Here is a 12,411-nt window from a genome sequence, read left to right on the forward strand (position 1 = left end):
GCTCTGTGGAGGATGTACTTTGATAGGAAATTTTTGATGTATAATGTATTACATCAACCACAATGCGAATCAAATCTCCATTGCAGTGGGCTGATGAAAGAGGTATTGAAACCTCATGAACATAGTGGCAGTGCAGTTGAGATGGAAAATGAGTTCACTTGTGTTAATTTTATTTAATTTTACTTAATTTTCCACTTTTTTAACACTCCCTGTCTGTCTCCTCCAGACCTTGCAAAAGGTGAGTCGTTGTGAGCACATCCTCATGGAGCAAGCCAGGGAGGTCATCCAGAGAGAGCTGGAGGAAGAGACCCAAGAGCAGCTGAGAAAGATCAAGAGGAGTGTGTTGGATCTGGTGCAAGGAGCAGGTTCCTTCTCCTCCACAGGCAGCTCGGAACTCAGGAAAAAGTATGCGTCCATGCCAGCAGCTGACGTAGTGCTGGCGGTATTCACAAACGCAGAGGGGGTGTTCAGTCCCAAGATGACCAAGGTGGGTGCAAGACACTGACAAACACATTTTGTTAATTAATCTTTTGCTTCCTCGGATGTCTCAAAAGGTGTTTGCTCAGTGGCAGTATGGTTATTTTGTTCCCACTTTTTTAGAAGCTTAGTGGTTATGACACCCTGGCCTTTGTCCTTAATTTGCTGCTTTAGACTGTTGGGTGTTAATTTCACTAAGCCTCCCACTATGAGCCATCAAGGGAATAACAAGGAGTTACAGAGCTTCTCTCCAGTTCTGAACTCATTAACAAAATTGCCCTTCATAATTTCCTAATCCATAACGAAGGCGCTAGAGAAAAACTGTAGTTTCAACTGATAAATACTGGCTAGATATTAAAGTTGAGGCTAAACTCATCTTGACAGCCGCCTACTTGTACATGTTCTTAGATTATCTTCACTCTGGAGAATTTATCCTACTTATCTGCTGTCCGTGATATTACAGGCTTTTTTCATCATCATTAAAGTAATATTCATTCTGAAACATTCAGGTTGACATTATATCATGAACGCCTCCATTCATTTATCACTCAAGCCATTTTCAAACATATCCTGAGACAGAAAGCTACTAGCACACTATTCTCTAAATAAATCTTAGTCTAAACCCTAATTCATTTCTCTTGAGTATAAGCTGCTAAGATTGTAAAGCCTTTTTTTGTTTTCTAAGGAAGCTAATGTCAGCCCCACTGGGTCCCATATTGACCTCATCAGTAAAAATAAAACAAAAATCTATCAGTGCTTTTTTGGGCTCAGAAAGATGTCTGGCTACTGGGTGTTTTATTTCTCACCTTTTGATGCAGCTCCTGTGTTTAGTGATCCTGTCTTTTAGTGAGCACTCTGCTTCGCCAATATCTGATTGATTGAATGGACAGCTGATAATATATATCACATATGTTGTTTTACAGGTGATTTGGCTGCTTATATTTATAGTCTCACCTGTAACTGAATGTTTGAAGCTTTTTGTGTTTCTGGTGGTATATGGGATGGCTTTGACATTTTAGCGGTATTAGGGGTTGGAACAAATGAGGGGAGGTCTGCTGCTTGCACTGTTTTGGTTTGTTAGTCTTTCTTTTCAAGTATTATTATTATTATGCAGTTTTATTAATTCTCATTAATGACAATTACATTTGGTGACAGCTTGTGTGAATCTAGAGGTGATGTGCCAGATATTAAAATTTGTCAATTTCTTAAGTTATTGACAGCCAAGTCAGTTATCTTCAGTATGGTCATTTGTGTCATGTCAATGTCAAATGATCTCGTCTCTGATACACAGCTTTGTTTAATTTCCAATCCAGCACGTCCAGAACTTTCTGCTGCAGGTGTCAGGTGACCGGCTGGCAAAGGCTCTGTTTCAGCTTGCCATCTGTGGTGGCTCCCTGGCTGTCCCACACGACCTGGTGCCCAAAGACAAGGCACCCAAAACCACTGAACAAACTAAAAGAGAGGACAAACCCACCACATCCCTCCCCAGTGAAGGTATCAGTGCTGGACGTACAGTGTTTTTGCCACATATAGTAGCTAGTCTGATAGTTTCTACTATGTATCTCGCCCATGGTCGTCTATGATTGACAGAAATTTCTACTCTGTGTCTCTCAGCCACAGTGAAGCAGTATCTTAAAGACAGCCTGTCCTCTCAGAACTCAGCCATCACTCTAGCCCACATTGCCTCTCTGGAGAGGAAGTTGAGCAAACACTTCCAGATCAAAGATTTCCTCTCTTTAGAGCAAGGCAACTTCTTGGAGTTCCTGGTTAAACACAATCAGGTACAAGTTGATTTTCAGCTTGTTTTATTGTACTACTAACTATGTTGTGTGTGTGTGTGTATTCAATTCAATTCAATTTTATTTGTATAACGCCAAATCATTACTGAGGTTATCTCAGGGCTTTTTTCATGTAGAGCGGGTCTAGACCAGACTCTTTATAGTTATAATATGTATGGAGGTGAAATATATTTCTGAGGGTATTACAGCCCTTGCGAAGACCTCCTGATTTTGCCACAGTGAAAATTTGCGCTGTTTTCAACCTGTTTCACTCTGGTTGTGTGCAGCTGCTGCAGGACACACTGGGGTCTACTTTGATTCTGGGCGGCGGCAGCGTGGAACTTGTGGGCAGTGGTTTCCGACCCACCAGACAAGATGTGTTTGAGTTCATCAAACAGTGTGGGGACATTACCTCTACTGATCCAGATGAAGTTAGTTATTTACAGGCACATGCAATTTTGTTGCATAAACACCCTGGCTAATAGTACTCACAAAGCTCCTCTTCTCTCTATATAGATTCTTTTTCTGGTTAATAAAATAAGTGTTCTGGACGTTGACAGGAACAATCTCAACATCCTAGCTCTTTTTTCCAGCTTTCGCACATTGAGTCAGCACTGAGGTCCCACTACAGGGTCCGGGACAGTCGTGACCTCGGCTATGGCGCTCTGCAAATGCTGGCTGGTCTTGTCCAACGCCAGAGAGGGCTGGCTGGAGGAGGACTGAGCCAGGTCTACTATGAGTCTGCCCTGTTTGCTAAACATGGCAAATCAAGGTTAGCAGTGTTTTAGCAGACAGACTCATTACTCAAACTATTTAGTAAACTTGAAAGACTCAAAAAGGCATATTAAAAAAAGAATGGCTTTTATACCTTCAGTGTGTAACATGTGCTTTCTGTTACAAATTTTAATCTCAAGGCGAGATAACCCTGATGGTATCATAGTGATCTCATCAATAGGTTTTTAAAACTTTGGAAATCTCCCTCCAGAGCTACAGAAGACACTACAACTGTTTTCACATGTTACACAGCACTGGTCATGATGGGTAAACAGAACTTCGTGTTTGAAATCTCCTTGAATGCTCCTTGAACAGAGCCAATTACCACATCAGATCTGCCAGAAAGATAACCTCAAATGTGATATAATTTTGGCCGTCGTGTGTCACAATTTTTTGAAGAGAGGTGAAATTTTCTAGCATATAACTGAACATGCAAAGCTTACATTCATATGGGGGAAACAAGAATGAGCTAAAACTAACTCCATCATTTTTTCTGTTCCTATATCATTCCGGTCTTTATCTATATCCATCTGTCTCCCTCATCCCTCCCATGAACAGTGCTGAAGGTGGGTGTGAGGCAGTGGGGCGCCTAGGGGACATGTCCAAGGCCCAGGCCCTGGCCAGCTTGCTCTCCTGCCCTCTGCTGGAGGATTTAAGTGAGTGGAGCCAATGGGAGCTGATCTTTAAACCCCTTCATGGCTCCCTCAAAGATTTCATCGAAATAAATGCAGGTATAAGTCAGCCACAATTAATTTATATATGGCTAGATCATTTATTAGATAGCTGTGAAATTTTAATTCCGTTCAGTGTTTCTCAAACATGCACATTTTTTGGGGAAATATGGTTGTTTCAGAAACAAATAATAGGGCAGAGCTATGGGATATGCACGTAATATTGCCCAATAATAGTATGTACAACTAATATGTGAGTTATAAACTCTTTTAATTTATTTATACACAGCCAATACAGGCCTTGCAGCGTTGGAGGTTACACCAGGTTTGCTGCTCAGGATCACCACATACACAGGAGACAAGCATTTTTCTAGTGCTGCCATGAACCTTGACCCCATCGGCACAGCTGGCCATCTGGTGTCCATGGTGGTGGCTGATGGGATCGTCAATGCTCCCACTGCCCTCCTGGCCAATCACATGCAGAACTCCCTGGCAGCAGCTGTGGCTAAAGAAGGTAGTGATGCAACAGGGCTGGGAGATTTTAGTTAGCTTTTTATTCATTACCTTTTCAAATTGCTTCACAGCAAGGGAATATTCACAGATTGAATAATGCATTGTACTTGTTGGTAATGTTTCATCATCACTAAAATAAAGTTTGTGTTTGTTAGATTTGTCCCAAGCCGAAGAAGACGTGTCATGTTACAGCAGAGTGGCAAACTTCCTCTTGGCTTGTTTGATACGAATCCCCACCAGAACCTGCGAGGCTCTTTTGCAGCAGGTCAGTCACACTGCATTGCCCACGTAGATTACACGATCAAGTCATATACTTTCTGTTATTTCTGGAGAGAAGTTATGTTGAAGCTTTGTTTTGATTTTAGAGTGGAGATGGTGAGAGCAGGTATTTCAGATGGAGGCCGTTAAATTCATCCCATGGCTCCTTAAGAATGCTCGGCAGGAAATAGAAATTCACATGTTGATATCCCTGAACCACCCTCTTATACAGTACTTGAAATCTAATGGCATTTTATAGTCTGTGCATTTAGGCATAACACACGACCAGTAGGTGTATAGCATCATTAGCTGTCATGCTAAGAAAATAAAAAAACAAACATATAAGTATTGAAAGTACTGATATTGATGTTGGGTTTTCATTTATTTTAGAGTTTTTTTAAATGTGTGTAATTAGGAAGTATTTGTCTACAGCAGACAGATGAAACACAGCTTTTAACAAACAAAAAACTGTAACAATTTCAGTGTCTCCTTGACCAAAAGAGTGGGCAGCTTTAGCCTGTGAATTTAATCTGCTCCCCTAAATTGCTGAGGAGGTTGTTCTTGTCAGTCTTACAGTTGTCATGCCAACCACATACTTTTCCAGCAGCCTCGGGGTTTGTTGGTCACTTTAGACTTACTACGGTTTGTGTTTAAACTCTCAGCAATAATTATAACATAGGTGGCATAACATAATGCTTAAAGGTTAAACAGTGCATTTCTGTAGCAACAAAATAAGTGGTGTGTATGTTCTTGCATAAATGTGACTTCCAGGTGTTTTTGGAGCCTTTCTCCCGTGTCTTGGGCCAGGCCAAGTCTAAACAGGCCCTGATCACTGTGGCTCAGTCTGACCCGAGGCACACGAACTGTCTGCATCGGATGGGCATCCTCCTTGGCATCACAGACTGGGTCAAAGACTACCAGAGAAAACTGGACCCACCACAGAGCCAAAACTACAACACACACACAGCACCTGTGGAACAGGCCAAGGTCAGAATACAAGTCATAAAAATAGAAGAACAGTACTCAGATTGGAGATTAGATGAGTCATATTTCAAACCGACAAATATCAACACCAGCGCATTCTCAGTACTGAAGTCTACGAACCTTGCTCATATACTGCTCCAGACACACACTGTTGACTATATCTTTCTCAGGAAAAATGTTTTTACAGCATCAGTGGAATAAACAAAGAAAACTTACATTTGTGATATGCATGAGCAACACCGACCACTGTAGCTAAAAAAAGAGCAATAATGATATAGCACCACCTGTGAAAAGTTGAACTGCGACAGAAGAATCAAGACATATAACATCATTTGTCTTGGTGTAACTGGTAAGTGGTCTCTCGTTAGGGTAATACCAAAACACTACAGCTATGACCATACAATACCTAGATCCACCAAAAGCTATTAGGTCATATGGATCAGGTTTATTTCTCAGGAGTACAGCACAGTGAAACTTGAAAATGTTTGTAAAGTACAAAACACGTTGGAAATATAGGGGAAAAATACTCATATACTATGCTCTGCAGGACGAGCATTTCACCTGCATATGCAAATGAAAATGGCGAGTGTATGAACATGAACTATTGGGCATTCTGGTACAAGTGGCTCTGAGTTTAGACACCTGGACTGGCGAAAATACAGAGATTCATTGAGCTTCCGTGGTTACAGATTTGTTATTGAATCTTTTATCTTTTATCTCTCATCTCTCGTTTTAGCAAAGAGCAGTGTACAAAACATTCAAGTGGCAGCTTGTCATTTTTAGGCAGAGCTGACCATTGCTTTCACTTGTCACTAATTAGTGTTTCTTCTGTTTGCAACTTGATGACAGGCGAAAAGGAAACTTGGCTGAGGTTGGGTTTGTGTGGTCTTTGTAGCCATTGTCTACTCAGCCTACGATCATTTGTGAGGGAAGAACCGCTCTTTAACACCACTTTACAGTTACCAGTGGAATGAGTGTTTTGTAGTTCCCAAAACACAAACAGAGTGACACGTCTTCTCAGTTTAATATCAGCTATTTCAATATGCCAGATACAAATTTAATCAACATTTCATATCTTCTGCTACTGTGAACATTTATTTTGCTATACATGACGCGCATCTTTTGCAGAAAAATGTCTTTTGCGATGAATTGGACTATCTTATCTCACTTCCAAGCTGTAGTTACTGGTTGTGAAAATAAATTAGGCTGCCACTTGAAACTGTTCCTGTCTTCTCACCATACAGATTTCAGCTGAATCTTATGAGTTGCAGTTATTTATAACATTACTTTCTTCCAAAGTTGAATACCAAACCCAAGTGGATTCTGTAGGGGTTTTGAATGGATACAGATCTGAGAAGCACGCTCAATACCGAAATCAGGCTGAGTAAGAGGATTTGATTCTGGATACAGTTTGGATAAAATGCTATCAAACCCGCAACCTTGACTGCAACGCCTCACAAGAATTAGCAGCCTCTACATAGTGTGAAAAGGGTTGCATTAATGCAGGGCTAAGCATTCCTGTCCTTTGCTGGGTCCCATGTACATCCTATTTTTCAGAACTCTTTAGTAATCTGTGATTTAGTAGTTAAATCATCTTGCCCCTGCATCTTGTGCACACTGTGTTTTTAATGGTAAAATAGATATATTACTGTTATTTTAAAAAATACTGTGCCTCTTAGTTTTTGGCTGTGCCTACTTTAACTTAAAATAAAAATAAATGTATGTGTTGAGCTCTGATATAACATACAGTACATATATGGGGAGCCATGTTATATTGCTCTAAATAGCTGTAATGTTCCTCTGTCGTGTCCCTATTCTTGCCTTTTAATTTTCTTTTTCATTTGTCTTTCTCCTTCTTGACTTCAGTCTAATTTGATAGATTCTGAGAGCAGTAGTCTGTCAGCTCTGAATATGAGTGAAGATGAGTATCTTGAGGATAACATCATGGACAACAGCGTTGCCTCCTCCCAGCTCAACCATAGCCTACAACAAGGTGGCTGAAAGTCGTGCAGATTTTCAAGTGATACTCTGGTGAATAAAGGACTGTACCACTCTCCCTTTTTGAGATTTTAATTGCTAAATGTTTTCTTCCAGTGAATGGGGAGCAAGACATAGAGGTTGAGGAGGAAGAGGATGAAGAGGAGCTGTTTGAGTTGGCCTCACTGCCTAACGGGGAGACATCAGATGTCAGCATTGAAGCTGAAGGAGGCCAGGATGAGGAACAGTCAGAAATGTCTGATTCTAATGAAAAGGATGCTGCCAGCTGCCAATCAGAGACCACACTAGCTCTCCAAAGAGTCATAATTGAGGACATTAGGTTTGTTCTTATTCACCACCTTTATTTATATTCACTATGTCCATTTAAGTATCATGGGTGTTTTTGCCAAATGTATTTAAGCTCTTACAGCTGAGCTATACTTTCTTCTTCTGTCTCTTCTCATTTTCTGACAGGAAAAATGAGTTTGGTATTGGTGTGGAATTGACCGCTGAATGCCAGAACCTGATGCAGGTTCACCAGGACAGGCTGGGACGCAGCTTGGAACGCCTCTCCACTGAACTCTACAGCAAAGACACACACTTTGTCCTGGAACTCATTCAGGTGGTTTGTAATACAATTACACCCTGACAAATACTCTGTTATTATGAAACATAGCTAAAATGGAACTGCAGATGATATTGCAATGGGATTACAACCGTTGCGATGCCCATCAACATGTTGACATTGTGACTCATGAATACTCAGTAGTTATTACGATATTATTATGTGAATGCTCAGTACTTATGGAGTGTGGAGAGCTAAAGAACTGTATTATACTTACTACTGACTAAAGAATAAACTATTTTAAATGTTCTGGTTCTTTATATTATGATCAGACATGTTTAATATTATGTAAAAGCTAAAAGCCACTTGAGATTTTATTTTACTGTGGTGATGGCTCCTCAGTTTCATGAATTGTTGTTTAATTTAATTTATGACTTATGCTGACATCTTTATTTCCTTTTTTCAGAATGCTGATGACAACAGTTATCCATCAGATGCTTGTGTTGTTCCATCGCTGGCCTTTGTGGTGGAGAGAAATTGCATCACTGTTCTCAACAATGAGATTGGCTTCCAGGAGAGGAACATCAGGGCCATCTGTGATGTGGGTCGCAGCACCAAGGGCAAACACAAATATGGATACATTGGTATGTATTCACATGATGTCTGGAATAGTGCTTATATTTGCTTGATTTTTCCGTTACTTTGGAAACTATTTTAAAAATTGGTATTGGTCTTACTACTGTTATTAGCTTCAGCAACTTAATAGGAATCAGCACTGAAAAAAACAAATACCAAGAAGTATCTTAATGACCCTAATTGCACTGCTCTCCACAGGCCAAAAGGGCATTGGCTTCAAGTCAGTGTTTAAGGTCACTGACTGTCCTGAGATTCACTCCAATGGTTTCCACTTGCGCTTCGACAAGACTTGTGGTTCCATGGGATACATCCTCCCCCACTGGACTGAAGATGAGAGACCTCTGGACACACAGCAGAGGATCATAAATCAGATCAGGTCAGATGACTGAGAAAAAATAACCTTTTTCACTGCAGTTATTTTGACTTGTCATAGGAAAAGCACAGATATTACAAATAACATTAATAAAGTCTGTGTTCTATTCATGTTTCTCAGTAAACCATGACTGTGACAGTAAACCAGCATGCACAATACCAGGACCCTGAAACTGAAGCAGCTAAATAGGATTCAGGCATCATTTACTTTATTATTTACACCTTTGCTTTTCCTACTGTGACATGTCAAAATGTCCTCAGTGAAAAAGGCCAATTTGTAAACACAAATATCATATTTTAACATTCAAGTGAATTCATATACTTACAAATGCAATCCATAATCCAACTCTATATGTAATCTGTAACTCAGATTTTTAATTATGTTACTAAATATACCTAAAATGTACAGTACGTGACAAGAGAGATATTGATTGGCTAACAACATTTGTAAATTTACTTACTGTCTGAAGGAATGAATAATTAAAGCATCTGGAGTATAATTGATTTTTTGGCCACTTAAGGGCAGCAGAACAATCTCTGAACACAACATATTATGGCCATATATTTGCCATGGCAAATGTGTTAGCATATCTATTTAAACATCCTGCATACAAAGATAAACATTAGGATTTATTTTGAGTCATTTTTCTGGCCCCTAATGAATATACATATCAATATTCACTCTCCTTTCAGTTCTGGTTTTGGCCTCAATCCCCAGCTAGTTGCTAATGTTGTCATTTGTTGCTTGGTAGATATTAAACGTAGGGTATATTAGAGCTATTTGGCCGGCAGCAGTTGTTGCTGTGGCTGGCAACCGGTTGTGGTTGAGAGTGGTGACAGTGAACCAAAACTGTAAAGTTGCCTTAAAACCGAAACGATGAGCTGAAAGATGCTAAAACACGTCATAAGGCTGAGGCTTGTTACTAGAAGCTTTCACATAATCAAGTTCAACATGGCTGATTTGATTTGACCTTTTTGATTCATTGTTAATATAAAAATATTGGTAAGTGCAGCTTTTTTTTCAGTCTTAGGTGCTTTGCCGCCAATATGTAGATTATTAACTTTGTTGGTGGCCTATTAGATCTTGAACAGCTTCTGAAGATTTTGTGGGTAATTTAATTGGGGGAATTTATTCATTTTTAAAGCTGCATGGTTGATATTTGAATCACCAGTTTTCTAATTACCTAATTGCATTTGTTCTCTCATCAGGTGGACCACTAAGATCTGCCTTCCATTGCGTTCTGAGAGCCTTCAGACCAGGAACCTGTTTCATGATGTGCACCCCTCCCTGCTGCTCTTTCTACACCGCCTGCGCTCTGTTACCATCTACAATAGGGTAGCTCTTGTACTTGCACATTTGCTCACATTCACACATGCAAACACACATAGTTGCAGTCATTCTTTCAAACTTAAAAGAAGTCTTGAGGAATCACCTGTTTTTTGCATTCCTATCACTTGCTGCTTCCGTCTTCCTGCAGAGTGAGAAGCGTCTTGTGACCATGACTCGAAAAGATCTGAGTCACGATGTGTTAGAGGTGGAGCACACAGATGGCATAGAGCGCTGGCTGGTGGTCAAAACTACACTGCAGCCCAAGAAGGTAGTAAACACACTATGCTCCACATCTCATTCTGTTGCTTCATTTTCATGCACAGGTATCATGTAGATTTCAGGACAAGTTGACATGTCTTTCTACATTTGATCCCCCCTGGCAAATAAATAAAATTCACCGTAGCTTTTTATTTTGTTGACGTGCTCTTGCGTTTGTGCTTCATAAATGTTCCATGTTCTGCTCCACAAGTCTTTCCCTCTCTGCTTCTTGCCAGACTTTGTGAAGCAGGAATATACGACAAAAAAGATCCAGGCATGCACACACACACACACACACACACACACACACACACACACACACACACACACACACACACACACACACACACACACACACACACACACAATAGAACATAAACGCCACCTAGCAGATTTTAATGATCCGTCTGCCTGAAACGATGCTATAATCCCTGCTACTCTCTTCTTCAGATATTTTTCTTCCTCAGCTTGCCAAAGGCAGTTAACCTGTTACCTGCAGTTAGTTTATGTAAGAGAAGATATGAAGGTCACTAAGAGAAAATATGTTGAGACATTGTATATTCCAGTTTTCCAACAGCCACACTGTTTATATAACAGGCACCAAGATCCAATTCTGTAAGAAGTCAGCCTGTTTGTGAGCTGTTGCATCAATGTTGACACTGATCTGTTTTACCCTCAGATCAAAGAAGATGTTGAGTCGACTGAGCTTGCCCTGGCTTTCCAGCTTTGCAACGACAACGCAGGAAGGGACATCATATGCCAGCCTCAGAAACAGCCTGTGTTCGCCTACCTGCCCCTTCGCAGTTTCGGCTTCCGTTTCATTGTCCAAGGTGAGAAAGGACTTAAAAATTATAAAGCAAGCCATTCATGGACACAGTTTGTTTTTTTGTTTGTTTTGAAGAAGATAAAGAAATCTGACACTCACTTGAGACTGTTCTCCAGGTGACTTTGACATACCTTCCTCTCGTGAAGATGTTGACAGAGACAGCTCCTGGAACCAGTGGCTTCGATCTGAGATACCTCAACTTTTCCTCCAGGCCATGGACGTCTTCACTGTAATACATTTCACAAATAGATTACACCAAAGTTAAAGAGAAGAAAATAGGTGGTATAAAACATACCACTGACTAGGACAGGGTTAAATTCTGAAATTGACTATATTAATCAAAGTATAGTATATGACCTAAAAGTAAAAAAAACCTTGAAGAGCGGTGAAATTGCCTGTTCTTTAATAGGTTACACGGTAAATTCAGAATAATGCACATTTCCTCAGCAATAATTCCTATTTTAACAAACTGTTTTTATCCACCAAATATTCCAGTGGCTATTACTATTACCGTTACTATTACCATTAATGAAACTTCCTGCTAATGTTTCAAACTAAAAAGCTTACCACGAACAGGAGGGATTATGCCTTTTGAACCACCGAAATGCTTTTAAAGCCCCTGAAAACTTGGTTTGAATTTTTTTTTCTTTATAATAAAAATAAGCAACAATCAGTGATAAAATGTGGAGAAAAAACCCTTTAGATATTATTTATCAAGAGTTTAACATTCAAAAATGAACTGCTTCATCAGGACTCATCAGATGTGATTGACAGCAGGCTAGCAACATAAGCAAACAACCCCACAACTGTCTTTAGATTTTAAATAAATTATTGGTAGATACTGATTGGTCCAAAACAGTTAGAAGGACTTAAAAAAAACAAACAGAAATCTGTCTTTTGAAATAACCAAAACAGTTCTTTGGTAGATTATTTCATGTTCACGTCAGACCCCATTGTTCAAAGTAATAAGATGGTTAAGAAAATATGTTTTC

General features: G+C 39.9%; 1 protein-coding gene across 6 annotated transcripts in view; it reads left to right on the top strand.

Moving 5' to 3' along the window:
- The window catches only part of wu:fj29h11 (protein NO VEIN), a 45,807-nt gene that overhangs the window by 10,982 nt on the left and 22,414 nt on the right, over window positions 1–12,411 (top strand). For all 6 annotated transcript variants that reach the window (XM_040135425.1, XM_040135429.1, XM_040135430.1 and 3 more), the window contains 18 exons: window positions 227–487; window positions 1,791–1,971; window positions 2,092–2,258; window positions 2,543–2,686; window positions 2,849–3,027; window positions 3,588–3,760; window positions 3,990–4,214; window positions 4,369–4,478; window positions 5,243–5,458; window positions 7,322–7,448; window positions 7,550–7,772; window positions 7,907–8,054; window positions 8,464–8,641; window positions 8,832–9,009; window positions 10,215–10,341; window positions 10,484–10,603; window positions 11,273–11,423; window positions 11,536–11,648. In XM_040135425.1, coding sequence (XP_039991359.1) covers window positions 227–487; window positions 1,791–1,971; window positions 2,092–2,258; window positions 2,543–2,686; window positions 2,849–3,027; window positions 3,588–3,760; window positions 3,990–4,214; window positions 4,369–4,478; window positions 5,243–5,458; window positions 7,322–7,448; window positions 7,550–7,772; window positions 7,907–8,054; window positions 8,464–8,641; window positions 8,832–9,009; window positions 10,215–10,341; window positions 10,484–10,603; window positions 11,273–11,423; window positions 11,536–11,648 — 3,021 coding nt within the window. The remainder of the gene's footprint in view (window positions 1–226; window positions 488–1,790; window positions 1,972–2,091; window positions 2,259–2,542; window positions 2,687–2,848; window positions 3,028–3,587; window positions 3,761–3,989; window positions 4,215–4,368; window positions 4,479–5,242; window positions 5,459–7,321; window positions 7,449–7,549; window positions 7,773–7,906; window positions 8,055–8,463; window positions 8,642–8,831; window positions 9,010–10,214; window positions 10,342–10,483; window positions 10,604–11,272; window positions 11,424–11,535; window positions 11,649–12,411) is intronic.

Source organism: Xiphias gladius, chromosome 9 (genome assembly GCF_016859285.1).
Source record: "Xiphias gladius isolate SHS-SW01 ecotype Sanya breed wild chromosome 9, ASM1685928v1, whole genome shotgun sequence".
In the NCBI taxonomy this organism is placed as follows: domain Eukaryota; kingdom Metazoa; phylum Chordata; class Actinopteri; order Istiophoriformes; family Xiphiidae; genus Xiphias; species Xiphias gladius.